This window comes from Urocampus carinirostris, chromosome 12, assembly GCF_059441175.1.
Source record: "Urocampus carinirostris isolate Australia breed hairy pipefish chromosome 12, RoL_Ucar_1.0, whole genome shotgun sequence".
In the NCBI taxonomy this organism is placed as follows: Eukaryota; Metazoa; Chordata; class Actinopteri; order Syngnathiformes; family Syngnathidae; genus Urocampus; species Urocampus carinirostris.
The window spans coordinates 16,573,992-16,591,491 of NC_142360.1; the positions used below are offsets into that span (position 1 = coordinate 16,573,992).

The 17,500-nt window shown below is 36.3% G+C and overlaps 1 protein-coding gene across 1 annotated transcript in view; it reads left to right on the forward strand.

The window, feature by feature from the left end:
* col24a1 (collagen type XXIV alpha 1) overlaps window positions 1-17,500 on the forward strand; it is a 152,555-nt gene that overhangs the window by 73,649 nt on the left and 61,406 nt on the right. Inside the window, exons 22-26 of the mRNA XM_088349367.1 lie at window positions 691-735; window positions 874-927; window positions 3,153-3,197; window positions 10,502-10,555; window positions 15,305-15,358. Coding sequence (XP_088205493.1) covers window positions 691-735; window positions 874-927; window positions 3,153-3,197; window positions 10,502-10,555; window positions 15,305-15,358 — 252 coding nt within the window. The remainder of the gene's footprint in view (window positions 1-690; window positions 736-873; window positions 928-3,152; window positions 3,198-10,501; window positions 10,556-15,304; window positions 15,359-17,500) is intronic.

Genomic DNA, 17,500 nt, shown 5'->3' on the forward strand with positions numbered 1-17,500 from the left:
TCTTCAGAGGGAGGAGAGGAGCTAACGCGCAACAAATTCACAGTCCAAGAATTCAAGACTGAAAAAAATACAAATGTCTTACGAGACACAAAGCTTGCATCTAGAGTCAAGCGAAGCAACACGGACAGGCAGAAACATCAACGATCTGACACTGGAGATCTGTCCGTCCTGTCATTATACGCAGGTGAATAATGAGCGCTGTGTGTGCTTTATCAGTTGAATAATCCCTTGGCGGACGTTGGCATGCTAATACCTCATACTGTATATTGTCTCATGGGCATTGCAGCTATTGGAAAAGAAAAAAACAATTGTAGTATAAACACCTAGTAAAATGAATACTAAAAAAAGGTGTTGATTTTACAAACTGAAATGCATAATTGGTTGCAATTTTCATCAAAAGATCAAAGCACAATCGTACGTCAGAATGTAAACCCATTTCACTCTGTGACCATTGTTGATTTGTTGTAATTCCCATTTTAAGATTTGTGAGGTAATGTTTAAATCATCACTTATTTTCAATGTAGTGACCGTACCGTATAGGTGTGTCCTTTCTATTTTTGTTGAACATACTGATGTGAGCCAAGGTCTGTATTCTATCAGCTAAATGTGCTCTAAAAATTGTTGTGTACTGTATGTGTCCAAGTTACCGTGGATGATATTCAACTAATGCACTATACTGTGTGTTTGCAGGGTGAAGAAGGACCACTTGGCCCATCTGGCAATGCTGGTCCAACTGTAAGAACTTTTAAATGACTGATAAAATATATACTTAACTATGCCGCAAGCAGAGGAAAAGGACAAGATCCTGGGAAACCAAATATTATCAAAGATTATGTATTCTAAATGTCTGCTGCACTATGTATGTCATTTTAGGGGCGACCTGGAAGGAAAGGTTCTACAGGTGAACCTGGTCCAGATGGTCTCCCGGTGAGTGTACATCTAAATTCGTGCTTAGTTCTTTAAAACTTGGCATTTTATGTTTATAATTAAGTTACATTAAACTCCATGCACATTTGATATCAATTTTCAAGTATACACAATTTCAATATTATGGCTGTCCTAAAATATGCCTGTGTTTATTCCAGTTTAACATGAAAAGATGGTCATAAATGATACAATTATTTTACAAAAATGATGAATTAATAAACATGCTTTTGGTTTGATGTTCATAAAAATGGGGATATGATAGCTTTGCCATATCTTCCACCCCTACTGTTATGGAAAATAATCAAAATGATAATTTCACAATACAGTTTTTACAGTAATACTTCTACGTACAAGCTACTCAAGATGTGAAAACTTTGAGATACAAGATGTCTTTCAAGGAAAGATTTTGCCCGACATATGAGAGAAAATCCAAGTTACGACATTTTCCAGACGCTACTACTAGAGACAGCTCAAGACCGTATTAGGAAAGATTTGTTTTATAGCTATTTAGCGTTAAATCACATGCTTTTGGGAGGCCGGGAACATATTAGTCCTAAGAATTTCATATCGGAACAATCGTAAATACGAGCACATATGTATAGGTATCACTGTACAACATTATGAACTCTCAAAATGACATTGATATCACCAAAACAGGTACAAGATATCAGCAGTTATACCACTCATTTTTAAGGTATAGCTACTTAAGATAGTAAAGAAGTCATCATCAAATAAAAAATCTGAATTTATTTGTAAAGCAGATTTTAGAAAGAAAATAACATTTGAGATCATTTCAGTCTGTTTTTAGGATCAACCACAGTAAAGAGATTGCGTTTTTTACAGATTTAGCATGATATCAGGTACAATATGGATTTTAGTGCTACTGAAACCCAGAGCTGCCTTTTACACAGTAGATCACAACATTTTATTAAACAGACTCGGAAACCTTGTGACAATCTCTTGTACTGTTTTGAACTGGCTTTGTTCTTACCTCACAAACAGACATTTCCTAGAAAGTATGGATGCATGTTCGTCAAGACACCCTGAAGTTAAATGTGGGGTTTCCCAAGGTTATATTTTAGGTCCACTAATTTTTAATTTTTATATGCTTCCACTTTGGGAAGTCATCAGGAGACACAGCGTCAGTTTTCATAGTTGCCGTGTACATTGCTGTGTCCCCTGATGACACAAATTCTGTGAGATAAGATAAGATAAGATAATCCTTTATTCGTCCCACAATGGGGAAGTTTCTTTTGTTACAGCAGTAAGACAATGAATAACAGCTAGGAAGATCAACATAATAAACAAGTATTTCAAAATATAAAAAAATAAAAACCAGAATATTGCCAATGGCAGGTGTGCAAAATAGTCAAAGTAAAGTGGCCAGTAGATACCCTTATAACATTAATTTAAGATATTAAATCGTGTATAGCAGAGAACTCCCTACAGCTCAACTCAGGAAAAAACAGAGGTCTTAATCCTCGGTCCTGAAAGTCAAGGAGAGAAACGTTTACCATCGCTTCAAGATTTTATACCCTAACATTGTGTAATGAAATGAAATGAAATGATCTGCATTTATATAGCGCTTTTCAAGTCAATGACTTCCCAAAGCGCTTTACATTGTGCTTCACATTTCCCAATAGCGGCCGTGATCTGTGCAGCCATGTAAGGCGCTAACCTGCTTATTGGGGGTAATTGGGGGTTCATTGTCTTACCCAAGGACACTTCGACATGTAACACGGACAAGCCGGGATTCGAACTGGGATCCCTTAATCCTAAGACGATCGCTCTACCTCCTGAGCTACTGCCGCCCAATGGTTTGAGTTATTCAAAGTATTTATTAAACAATGTATTTATTGGTGAGTTAAGGGATCATAATTGTACAGTTACCTGTATTTGGTATCAGTATTAAAGACTACAATATTTGGGTCCTGGTATCAGTCATAATATATGTTGTTATGAAGATTGTAGTCTTTTACAGTAGTTTTTCCTAATATGGCATTGGTACTCAAAAATAACACCTAGAGATACTGTCATAAAACCAATTTTTGAACCCATATTTCCAAACAGGGATATCCCGCCCGCATGTATACTTGGGTGTTCTCTTTTTCAGACGAAAAATATAATTTGAGCCTTAAGCAAGTAGCAGGAAGGATGGTTGCACTCAAAAGATCTGTAATTGCAGGAAGCTAATCAGTATCCTGTTTGATGTTTCCTCCTTGCAGGGAGAAAAGGGAGACATTGGAAACATTGGAAAAATCGGACCGCAAGTGAGTTGCTTTCTTAAGAATTCACGAGACTGATTGCAATTAACTCTTATCCTGTTTTCGAGTTTCATCGACTCTGTCATGTGGTGCTAACGTGTATAGGCTGCACTTCAAACTTGAATGAAAATTGTGTGATGCTACACTCATGTATGTCAAAAGTAATTCCCTTTAAATTCAAATCAACGTATTTGTAATCATTTTCACAAAACATCTCTGCCTTTACAATAGGCTACTTTTAGGAAACATACACACTAGCAAAGAATGCTATTGGTACACAAAACCTTACCGAGAATGTAGTCCGAATTTAATTTTGCATTCTGCACATGCTAAGCCAGTGTTTTTCATTCAGTGTGCTGGGGCACACTACTGTCTAGTGCCGCATTGCCCATTCTTATTGGAAAAAAACAATAATTTCCCTGCGGGGATGAATAAAGTATCTATCCATCCATCCATCCATCCATTGTTCAGTATCGTTACCTTATCCCAATGATTAGCTCAGTAACTGCCAGGACAGATCCCTGGGGCAACCATCTCTATCAAAAGTTGGCTGCAGATGACCATAAATTTCAGATGACAGGCTGCTACTTTTTCCCTACGTTTTAAACACTGCGGCTTTAAATACAGTGTGGCTTATTCTTTTTTTTTTTGTGTGGCGCCGCCGAAGAAAATGGCATACAGCTCTTTTCTACAACGCATGCGCAATACAAAACACTGCAGTGATGTCTGAAATCATTTATGACGCCCTCCAAGAGAAATTAGTGCATATTTTTGCCAACATTATTCCTATAATAACAGGAGTAAAATGGGAGGTTGACAGTACTTTATTCAATGTTTACAACGTACTCACAATATTTTAACATTTCAAAGACTTCAATTTATTAATCCAAATGGAACAGCAGTAGAAGTTATCAAAAACTCTACACTATTCTATTGGTAACATCAGTGTCAATGATAGGTCACTAGAATTTTCTTTTCTTACTTTAACTAAATATTGTGTAAATTATAACCTTTATCTTCTTTGTTAGTTTATATTGTGTAAATTATAACCTTATCTTCTTTGTTCTTTTATCTTCTTTATTTTCTTTTATCCTCATTGTTAAATGTCCTCACTGCTAAATGTGAAACTGGAGTGCCACGTCCAATTTCATTGTTACAATATGTTCAACCCATTTTATAACAATGACAATAAAGGTATATTCTATTCTATTCTATTCGTTTCTGTTCTATTCTATTCTATTATTTTTGTAATTTTTTCAGAAAAACAAGATCAACATTATAGTAAAACTTGACAAACAGGTTAAAGATATAATAAATTCCCAAAATGACAGCAAATTTATCAACAAAAATTAATATACCTGTATTACCTTTAGAGCCGCCGTGACCACAGATGGTTGGTAAAATCTTAATACTGTCAATTCAGGCACATGATAATTAATATTTTATAAAAACTCACATGAAACTAATTCCAGGAATTAATTTTTAAACACGGTGTGCCTCAAGATTTTTTAATAAAAAAACAAGTGCGTCTTGGCTCCAAAAATGTTGAGAAACACTTCTACGCAACCAAGCTCCCTAAGATTAAATAGACACGTGAAAATGATTAAGTGGTTAACAAAACTTTGACGCTTTCGAAACATGGCCACTTCGATGATGAGTTTAGTTAAAGTGGATCCCTACATAAGACTTACTGTTGTAGGTTAAAGGAACAATGTGTATTATTCAGTGAGTCTTAGTGGTTTGAATATATATATATTCTATTATCTCTGCTTGACACTGCACAATCCTTTCGTTGGCTACATTTGAGAGGTTGAATTGGTTTCATTATTTGGGTAGCAGCTTGCCATTCTGGTGGCTGTATGCTGTTAAGGACCAATCAGGGTTTTTCTTCATAAAATAGACGAGCCGTGATTGGTTGTTACCTGAACTGTGTGCGACTGTTATACTTAGTAGAGCCCAAGTAGCAAAATGGATGCCCTGGAGATGGACTAGCCCCTTGACGTTCTGCTGTTTAAAGACAAAGTCGTGTCTTCATAATGTCACTGAAATACGTCATGCCACGTATCATTGGAAAGCTTAATTCTTGTAATTCAAGAAATGATCCTTTCAAAATGTGCTCATCACAGAAACACCCCGATCAGTCTGAAACAAGATACCCAGAAACTATAAAGCCGTTGTAAATTACCCAAAACTGCTGTGACATTCCACTCACGAAATGATTAAACACAAACAGGGTCTTGTTACATTCAGGAGAGTACAGAGAATCCAACCGTGTAAAATATTTACTCCGAAACTCCCTACAATGCCAACAGATAAACAAAATCTGCCTAAAAGCCTTCCTGCATTGTTTGGCGATCCTTGTTGTAATTAGTTCATTTCCCTCCATAACTCCACTTTAAAAATAACCGGACTTGTCAGATTATTTCCAATACGGCTGTTAGCCTCTGATCTTTTGATTGAGATCGCTCTTGGACAATGAAATTCTCAACGTAATCTTATGCAATTTTACGAGGCGTATTCAAATCAGAGCCGAAAATGTCCTTTGATGCAACTTGGGATCCATTTTTATGCGCGATTATCTAATGTGCACAATCATGGATTGACTTCTGGAAAGAGAAGTCAAACATTTACAACTCTTTCACAATGTCTGTAAACTGGTCGACTTCAAACGGCCACTTTTGGAAATGCTTTGACATACCTTTAGACTAATGTGCAAAATACAATGTTTAGTTTTTCATATTGTGAACAAATTTGACCTGGGAACAGGTAGGGCTTCATGCGATTGTCCCAGCTGTTTTCCAGCCAAGATACCCATGTTACACTCTTTCGCAGGCATGTGATTAGAAAAAAACAGGCGAGAATAAAAACTCCTCTATTTCTGTATGTTCCAACTTTGATTACTCAATGTTAGTAGCACTTGCAGTAATTGTTTCAGTTTGGGACAAAAATTCTGAGGGTTACCTTTCAAAAGAGACCACAACCGTCCATGTTCTTCAAGAACAGCATTCAATATACTTTCAGTATGTCTCGGATTTGGAATATACTCAAATTTTTTCAGGAATGTGAGGGGTTTAAAAAAGAAAAAACAATTCACACCAAGATTTTTACCTCGTTACCACAATATTAATCATAATGTTGTGTTCAGTATATACAATAATATTGTATATGTATCACCTGTGACAGAAGTTAATGATTACATAATAAACTTTACAAAACAATGAATGAAGTACAGCTTTCAGTTAAGCTTACAACTTTTTCCAATTCTGTTATACAGAAATTTGTTAAAAGCATTTAATTCTGGTAAGAGATTCAGGGCACCACACTGTCCCACTTCTTGTCCTTATTAAAGGATTTGAGGTCAATTTCAAGAAAGCTTGCTGGCTGCTCCAAAATCCATAGCTGTTTATGTTACTTGAAGCAAGAAAATCCCCTTTTAGATAGTGTTACATGAGTAACACTTGATGGATCTAGGCAACTTCAGCTGAGCCCAGTAATGGTAAATGGATATGATACTATTTGGTTTTGTCCTAACAATCTGTTTCGTGTCTTTGTCTGTCTTCCCAGCCAACTTGTATATTTTAGCTTAATCCACCGTTCATGCTACCGTCTATTTTATACTTTAGCTCACATTTACTCAGCCAGTAAAAGATAAACAGACTGAAAAGTCGCCGTGGAGTACAGAATTTTATTGAAAAGGATCTGCAATTCCTATTAATCGCTGCACTAAAATGGACTCTTCCTTTTACTGAAATGTTAGTGAAACCTCTGTCTTAAAGTGATGGAGGCATACGATTGATAGACCAGGGGCCCTCAACCTTTTTGAAGCTAACGGCTTATTTTGTGTTCCTGACTAGCGCGTAGGGCTACCATTTTGCAGAGGTGGGTAGAGTAGCCAAAAATGTTACTCATCTAAAAATAGAATAGAATTTACTTTTTTTTATTGTCATTCTTTGTAACACTGCACACAGAACGAAATGTCGATACACCTGATCCGTACAGTTAAACTGTAACGAGCCGATGCAGCCGCAGCCAAACAGGGCGCCGCCATTTTAGACCCAACTGCTGTGTTGGGAGTCATTAGGTGACCGAACCCCCCAATTCCAACCCTTAATGCCGAGCGCCGAGCAGGAAGGCAATGAGTACCAATGTTGTAAGTCTTAGGTATGACTCGGCTGTGGTATGACTCGGCCGAGGCTTGAACTAGCGACGTCCCAGTCTATATATATATATATATATATATATATATATATATATATATATATATATATATATATATTAAAATCTGATTACGTTCTATAAACCTTCTGTTGTGTAAAACTCAAGGCACTTTTGGACCTGTTTTTATAAGTGATTTATCACAGAAGTCACCTCATTTTTATGCTAAAGAATGAAGCTATGATAAACCTAATATATATGGTTCAAAATGAAGTACAAGAAACCAAAACAATGACAGTTAATACATGTATTGATAGCAAAACACGAGATTCACACATTTTCGAAGGCAGACTATGTTTCTAACAAAACTTCTGTTTATGATTGATCCCATCCCATTTACATTGCTCGACACCAACATACATTTCTTAAAACACTGACTCACTGACTCATACCACATTGTGCAGCACAAGTAAAGCATGATGCACCTACAATTATAGAAAGTCTAAAAAGGTGATTTTCCAGTCTGGATTTCGGTCAGAAGAGAGTGTACAATCAAAAATGACCCTTAGACCCTCCCCCTATTGACTTAAGCCTCTTGGCACTATATGAGAAGTCAACTGTTCGTAACTTGGGTTTTAAGATGGAGACTACCGTAAAATTCAGCCTATAGAGCGCACCTGATCATAAGCGGCACCCAGTACATTTTTTAAAAGAAAAAAACTTTTTGTACATATAAAAGCCGCACCTGACTATAAGCCGCATGTGCCAACATCAAAACATGAGATAATTACAAAAAAAGTTGGTACGCAGAAAGAGTTTGAATAACATGCGGTACCTTAACCCCTTAACGTTTGGACCAGTTCAGGGTGTTCTCTACCCACTGTGCGAATATAGGTGGGATGGGCTCCAGCGCCCCTGCGACCCTAGTGGTGCAGAAAATGGATGAATGGATGAAACAATGTCATCAATCGATAAATACAGTGTAGTAATTTACACATAGTCCCACTTGCTTTCGTTCATAATTACCATAAACCTAGCACAAAAGGTACAATTATTTTACTAAATAACTATAAAGCATATTTTAACTGTATAAACAAATATATTTATATGACAACTGTTTTGAAACCAAAGAGTAAAACCAAGAAAAGCGGCGATACAACATAAAACTACCATTGCATCAAAGTCAACATGACAATTATAATACTTTCCATGTACAGTGGAACTTCGGTTCTCAACCATAATCCGTTCCATTTCTTTGTACGAAAACCGATTTGTACCATCACCGAAGTCGTTTTTTCCCATTAAAAGTAATGGAAAATTGTTTTAATCCGTTCCAACACCCTAAATGTTTACCACGAAAGTAAACATGAAGCTAACCCAGGCTAATCGTACGTTCGCGTTAGCGTAATCTTCCGTACGAAAGATTACGCTAACATGAACGTGTACAAATAAAAAAATCAGGTCGTTTACACGTCATTTAGCACCCGGGTCTCCACAACAAGTGGTGAGCAGTTAAAGGATAAAGAAAAGAATAATGAGTAGGATTTCTTACCTTGGCGGTTGTCTGCAGAAGCCATGCTGTATTCCTGAAAGAAGGGAAACTCTCACACCTTCTTCATATTTTGCTATTATTTCTTTCTTAAATGCAATAGTTGTACGCACTACTCCTCTTTTTTCACCTGTAGCAACTTTGCTGCTTGCACCAACCTTCTTCCGAGGCATAATTAGGAGTTAAAACACTCCCTTCACCGCTTTTGAAAAACGAAAGCGGAGAAGGAGTCTGCGTTGCCGTGACAACAGTTCTTCACGAGGGGTGGGGGCAATCTACACTCGTACGCCACTCAGCATCGCCCCTAGCGTACCGGCGTTCGAACTCCGATTTTTTTGAACGAAAAGCGAAGCAAGAATTTCTCTAAATTTTTGGTCGAGAACCGATTTGTTCGAACTGAGAGGCGTTCGAAAACCGGGGTTCCACTGTATTTAAAAAATGAAGTCAAAGTACAAATACTTTGAACAATACAGTGTAAAAACTTTTAACAGTATAACAAATAAATTACCTCTACTCTACTAATGTTTGAGAACAAAAATCAAAAGAGTCAAAGAAGTAATTCAAATAATTTACATTTACTTTATAAAAATGTCAACAAGACATCTAAAATACTGTCCACTGCACAATATTTTGAAAATAAATTCACTAGTGCAAAGAAAGTGTCAACACAATTGGATCAAAGTGGTTGTGATTTATGTATAATGTTACGACCCACTAAGAACATTAATACAGTGATAGTTAAAATGGGAAGATAGTTAGGAGCCCAAGACAATAGTATCGATCCGATCTGAGTATTTGCTCAGTATCGATAATATTGATATTTGGATTGATCTGCCTACCCTTATCGGGTGAATAATTTATTTCTGTCACTGTCAGATATCCATGGACTATTTAAACCAGCGGTCTCCTACCTTTTTCAATCTCAGAGCTCCTTTTTGTTACTAGTTAGCGCAAAGAGCACCCTCTTCGATATGCATTTCTAAAATAACAAAGTATGATGTTATTACTATATTGTTACTATGTTATTACCATGTTAATTATTGGAAGTATGATTAAATAGACTCAGTCAATCACCAAACAAAAAAAAAATTACTACAAAATCACAATGACCCAGCTCTGGTGAACTATTTTCAGAACTGGTCCGCCGGCACCTCAGATGTCGCTAGGGGGCACCATGTCGGATATTCCTAATTTAAATTTTTAGTCCCACTGGTTCAATTAATCTTTCAATGACATTATATTTTCTTCATTAGAGTGTCCTTATTCTGTACAGTTGTAAGGTACACTCTAACCACTTTTTACAAGTTTGGTGTATTCCATGAAGAAATATTTGTTTCATTATTGAAGTCAACAGCAGATTAGTCGGATGTTCAATGTAATCTTAGTTGAATACTTTACACTTCATGGGTCAAAACACAGCTTTATCCTTTAGCCAGCAGCTCCACTTTATTGCTTACCAAAGCATTGCCGTGCAGTCATGACCTCTCACATTCCAAATGTCATAAGAGATTGGGAAATACTTCCTAGATCAGGGAAAATCAAACTCTCACATTGGCATAGCTTACGTTCTCTTATTGTCTTTAAAATGTGTTTTCTTACTCCCCAGGGTCCTGTAGGCCTCATTGGGATTGCTGGGATGATCGGAGGTCCTGGTGAAAAGGTAATTGTTTTCTGTTATTACTATTGGCATCTGCAGGTTTCTTTTTTGTAGCGCGTCCTTCTCATTTCTGGGTTCGTATATCTTGTAAATGTCCAAATTTAAAGCACTTTTTCAGGACTTTTATAGCCAATTTTCCAATTTCTCTAGTACCATTAAAATAAAAATCATGTGTGAATGGTCTAGTCAAGTCCTGTTTATTTGTGACACCCTTAATCACAAGGAGTCTCAAAGGGCTGCACAGTCCACAGATTATTGCAAACCACAGACTATTATTACATCATCCCCTGATCTAAAACCTACACGAGGGCAAGGAAAAATTCAAAACCTTAACATGAGGAAAATGAAGAAACCTTGAAAAAGGACCACAAATGAGGTAATCCCCTCTTCCAGGATGAACAGGCTGCAACCGATGTTGCAATAACAAACAATACACATATATGGTCAATGTGAAATATAGGTCATTCATAAACTATAGAATAGAAATGTGTTTTAAGCCTAAATTCAAACAGTTCCACTGATGTTGTGGATCGAATCCCAGTGCCCATGATAAAAGTCTGTAATTGATACACAATCCTTGCACTAATACACATTTCATAGTGTCCTGTTCAAATGTAGCATGCACCTGTCCTCTTGGTCACACTCCATAGGACAATGCCGTACAAACTAATGCCAGCTACTGTTGATCACGAGTTAAAAAGATATGCAATGGCAAAACAATGCGACCAGCGAGCAGTTTTGGCGTCATTTTTAAGCAGACCTGTTGAGAAACATGGCAACAATTTCAAGCATTTACAAGCACTGCAACCAAAATTCAAATACTTTTCAATCCTTGGAAACAAAACTTTAAAATGCAAGCATTTTTAGGGATGTACGAACCTCAAAAGTAGGTGTGAAGCAGACAAATTTAAGGCTCAGAAATCCATGAAGACATGCCTTTTATTAACAGTAAACACACTCACAGCCACATCAATGACTAAAAACTCAGGAAGTGACATAATTACTCACGACACCACATCCTATTTCACATTGTTTTTCCGTGTCGGTAAATGTTGGATTGCCAAGGATATTTCATAAGGATAACACAGAAATTACATGTTTATCCGTAAAAAATACTTAGCACCTTTAAAAGAAAGGTTCACACTTATAAAGAATTGTCATTTGATTGTGACCACACAAAAAGTTCTATTCCATTTTAAATGTTTGGCAGTCACCAACTCACTCAGTTTATTGTTAACCACTACTGAACGATATTGCAATTATTAATTTTCTAAATTCCATAATTTAACTGTTCCCATACGATAAGGTCCTTAACTACTTACATACCTAGTATGCGCTAATGGCCGTCCTGACATACTTTAAGGCCATTATCGCATATGTTATCATTCTGAAATCCAGTCTTTTTTCATCAATGTTTCTTACTAATTCATCACATAATTGGCAAAGCTATTATCACATGAGAAATCTGTATCCAGTTGAGCCGCTATGTTTGTATTAATTACTGTATTAATTACTGATTCTTTCAACAAACTCATGAGGTGGTATCATAAATACTGTAATTAATTGGCGAATTAAAAAAATAGACTAATTAAGTGCAACTATTTATTTTAAAATGATTAGCCTTATTTTCATTAATGCAGTTTTTGCATGGGGTTAACACTATGTTTTTACCAACATGGTTGCATGCGATTGCACTATTACTAGTGTTATGACAGCTAACCGCTCATGCTAATGATACCAGTATTGTGCCAGTGAGCTGCTAATGCTATTGTCACAGCTGCTAATGCTAGCCTCTTGGACTCCGCAACTGGCTGGTGTCACCGATGTGGCCATTAGAGGTTCGTGCTAGCTTGAACTGTTTTCATTCAAGTGTTTTTTGCGTTTATATTGCTAATAATTCATTTTTTTTTAATTTAGTTTTTCTCCTTTTTTTCTGGTTTCAATTTCTTGACATGTTTAGTCCAATGGGATTTATGTCTTGCCTCATTCCTATTGTTCACCCATGCACGTCTTAATCAAAATTTCCACATTTACGATGTTTAATTTTAAGAGGTTGTTAATGTCTTTTTGTTCTTTTAGTTAAAGGAGGCATTCTCCAAAAAGCATCTCCAAACTAGGATTGTGTTAAATTGATTTCCTTTTTTAAAATAAAAAATAAAATAAATATACAAAACAAATGATAAAAATAGTAATAATTTGACATACTCGTCCTTCGCATATCCCTAATTCTTGCCCATTTTTAACTTTCTTGATAAAAAAAAAATCATTATTGACTTTATTTCCCATCTCCCATCTTAAGTACTGATTCAGAAGCACACATGATAGGACGTGTTCTAAGGCTGCTCTCATGTCAGTTGACTCTTCTTAAGTAAAAAACATCGCACTTTTTCACTCTTTCAGCGCCAATGACACCTCGATAGCGTGAACATTCTTTTCACGTTATGCAAGATAGATATTTGTTACAGAACAGTTTTTTATACATACTAAACAGCTAACTTGTTCCATGTGATTATAATTTCACATTTGAGGGTTGAAGGTCATTGACCGGGATGTCAGCAACCTTTTCAATACATAATTGAGCTCAACCAACCATCAGTATATCTGACCCTTTAAACCCGTAGGGTGTTGCTCTTTGGCGAGAAAGGATTTGAATTCTTTTATACACCAGGAGCTCATTGACCAGAATGTCAACAACTTTTTCAGTACAAGATTAAGCTCAACCTACCATTTCTATCTCTTAAGCTTTAAAACCTGTATGTCGTCGCTCATTGTAGAAAAATGATTTAAATCAGTGTCATTTATACGCCAGGGACTCTTTGACCAGGATTTTAATGAACTTTTCAAATGAGTGGAGAGCGATTTCATGCTCGTTCCCATTTTTGTTTTTGTTTTTAGTATAGCCTGAATATGATAAAAGTCTGAAAATGCCTGTTTCAAATACAGTCCAAACGCCAATCCAAAGCCCAAAAAGATGCAAAAAGAAGAGTTTATTTGTACATAAGGAATGTGCTGACTGAGGCTGCGGCATGACTTTAAGCCAGGAGATGGCGGTAGGGAGTGCAACATTTCAATTTGCAGACACCACCACTAACCGCCAGGGCTGTTGGGGCACCACTTCCCGTGGTGTGTCTTGGGCAAGTACAGCCAGGGGGTGCCCTTAATCACAAAAAGTCTCAAAGGGCTGTTCAGACTACAGACTATTATTACACCATCCTCTAATCTAAAACCTTTATGAGGGCAAGGAAAACTCAAAATAGAGTTTTTCTCCCTCACATGAAACAGATAGTACTGGTTTCCATGGTTACCAGTAGCAGAAGGATCATCCTAATCTGACTCAAATACAGCATTTTCATCATCTGGTTGCCACTTTTTTTCCGGTATAAAGCGTCAGAGATAAGCCGGATTTCGCGATTGACAATACGAATGGTACATACTAAATTACTGGGGAAACCCTATTTTGTTCTGAAGTATCGCATCGCTTGAGGCTTTCATATTTTTGTGAAAAATAAACTTTATGGTGATGATGTTACGTCATTTGCTTTTGTGACATACTAAAAGCTCAAATGCTTTTTGTCGTGTAAAGGACTTTGTGTTTTGCATTATTTTTTATATTCCAAGTATTTATGTGTTTTAATGAATGTGGTTATTTGTTTGAATAACTGATAAAAGAAAGTGTTTTGATGCATACCTGTCAACTTGTACGTTTTTGCCGTACAAAGTACTTTTATTATGCATTTTAAGACGTGTACGACGTACAAAAAAATCTGAACGGAGAAACACAAATTTATCAATTATGGGTACCATCCGGTATACACCGACTATCACGAAACGGCAAATCAATCAAGTCAAACGAGTTCGCCGCGGAAGCCTCTATCTCGGTATCGTTTTTTTCATTGCAATCGAAGCGAGCGTTTTGATGTAGTGAACGGAAGTTCGTCTCTTTTTAGAGAACCGGCTTTTTCGGCTCAACCCATTAAAGAGAGCCGGCTCTCTTACGGCTCACTTCCTATGAGCATTATATTACGAATTATTATGTTGTATAAAGAAGTTAAGAAAAAAAGGAAGTATAAAAGGAGAAAATGAAAAAAGACAAGTTTATGGTTATCCCTTTAATCAGTATATTACCAACAATAAATTAATGCAAATAAATTAATAATTTGAATAAGAAAATTCTACTTAATTATATTTGCATGTATTTTTTCCTTCTACAGTGAACATCCAAGCTACTTCATTTTTTAACTTTTTTATAATAAACCTCATTAATGTCGAGCAACTCAGTATCTCACAACAAAATGTTAATTACAAAATATATGATATAACGAAACACATGTACGATATAACATGTTAATCTACATAAATAAACATGGTTGAAAAAAAATATAGTGTAAACATTTTTTGTATTTTGTAAGGGAAAATACGACAGTTTGTAAGGGCATGGAGCTGTGGAAGTTGACAGGTATGCTTGATGACAGGTCTCTTATAAGCTTTTGGCTTCAGCCTATCATCCATTTTATTCTTTACTGGTGATTCTTTTCATTTTGTGTTGTGATATTTGTTGCAAAATCTAGAAATCTGGAATCTAGAAAATACAAACACATGCTTGAGCTCAATGAACCATCTATTTTTAAATATTTTACTCTTTAAACTTGTAAGCTTTTACCCTTTGTAAAGAATGTATTTCAATCTTTATTTTATACGCCAAGTGATCCATTAATTCGCTTATTTTGAGCTGTTTTGGTTTATTTTTCCCAGGGTGACCGTGGCCCAACAGGTCCAACAGGTCCAGCGGGGGAGAAAGGCCCACAGGTGAGTGTACATCTTTGAGTTAGTCTTGCTTTATCAATAATTAGTCATCCTCATTGTAAGCATAAAAAGAACGATAAGTTTGTGGCACAAATCAGCGAGACAATGTCAGGCTTCAGTCAGTGTATCGCATTTGGCTCAGAGTAGCATATTTGTCTTGCTTGTAGCCAAAGATTCTCAACTTGACTTTATCTTTGAGGCTTCTGTGTCACGCGTCTTGACCTAGTTGGATGGAAGGCTGGCTGATTTGAAATCGCTGTCCTCTTTTGCAAATGACTAATCTGTTGGCTCAACGGCTTGTCAAATAATTGAAACATGACTTGTGTATGCGTTTTCTTCTGAGCGTGAGCTTTTTGTCTTATGTAAGGATTTGCTATTATTCAATATTACATTTTATTTTCTAATACTTAGATTCAAGAGTGAGTAGGGCTCTGTGATTTTAGGTATCGATCCGATCCAAGTAAATAAAGCGTGGAATTGATTAATACTATTCCAATTTGTTTTGCTCTGGAATATCATAATCGTTGAATAACACCCTTGAAATATTGTATAATTACGATAAATACTGCACAAAGATGTTGAGATGTTCTATGCATTTTCTGTTCTTTAATCAAACAACTACAATGAAAACGTTAATCATATTAAAGATATATATATACATCTCTCTCTCTCTCTCTCTATATATATATATATATATATATATATATATATATATATATATATATATATATATATATATATATATATATATATATAAACTGCCCGATGATTGCTGGGATGGGCTCCAGCACCCCCGAGACCCTACTGAGGATAAGCGGTGCAGCTAATGAGATGAGTATATATATATATATATATATATATATATATATATATATATATATATATATATATATATATATATATATATATATATATATATATATATATATATATAATAATAATAATAATAATTTCCTTGTATTGTCATTCTGTGTAACAATGTACACAGAACGAAATGTCGATTGCACCTGACCCGTTGTATATATATATATATATATATATATATATATATATATATATATATATATATATATATATATATATATACAAAAGTCAATTCCATTGAAGTTGGGAAAAAGTTTAAAATGTCAGTAAAATTAGAATAGAATGACTTGCAAACCTTTTCTAACCCATATTTAAATGAATACACCACAAAGACAAGATTATCCATGTTCAAACTCATAAACTTTATTTCCATAAGCAAATAATGATAAACTTAGAATTTTATAATTGCAACAAGTGCCAAAGTAGTTGGGAAAGGGGCTTCTTCACCATTGTGTTACATCACCTTTCCTTTTAATAACACTCAATAAACGTTTAGGAAGTGAGGAGACTAGTTGTTGAATCGTTGATAGTGGAATCCTTTCCCATTCTTGCTTTATGTACAGCTTCAGCTGTTCAACAGTCCGGGGTCTCCTTTGTCTTATTCTGCGCTTTATAATGCGCCACACATTTTCAATGGGAGACAGGTCAGGACTGCAGGCAGGCCAGTCAAGCACCCGCACCCTCTTACTACGAAGCCACGCTGTCGTGAGACGTGCAGTGTGTGGCTTGGCATTATCCTGCTGGAAGAAGCAAGGGCGCCCATGGTAAAGATTCTGTTTGGATGGCAACATACTTTGTTCCAAAACCTGAATGTACTTTTCTGCATTAATGGTGCCTTCACAGATGTGCAGGTTACCCATTCCTTGGCCACTCATGCACCCCCATACCATCACAGATGCTGGCTTTTGCACTTTGCGTGCATAACAGTCTGGGTGGTTCTGTTCTTCTTTGGACCGGAGGACACGACGTCCACAATTTCCAAACACAATTTGGAAAACTGACTCATCAGACCACAGAACACTTTTCCACTTTGTATCAGTCCATTTTAAATGGGCTCGGGCCCAGAGAACCCTGCGGCGTTTCTGGATGTTGTTGATGAATGGCTTACGCTTTGCAACATAAAGTTTTAACCCACACTTACGGATATAGCGTCGAACTGTATTGACTGACAGTGGTTTTCCAAAGTGTTCCTGAGCCCATGTGGTGATGTCCTTTACACATTGATGTCGGTTCTTAATGCAGTACCGCTTGAGGGCTCGGAGGTCACGGGCATTCAATAAT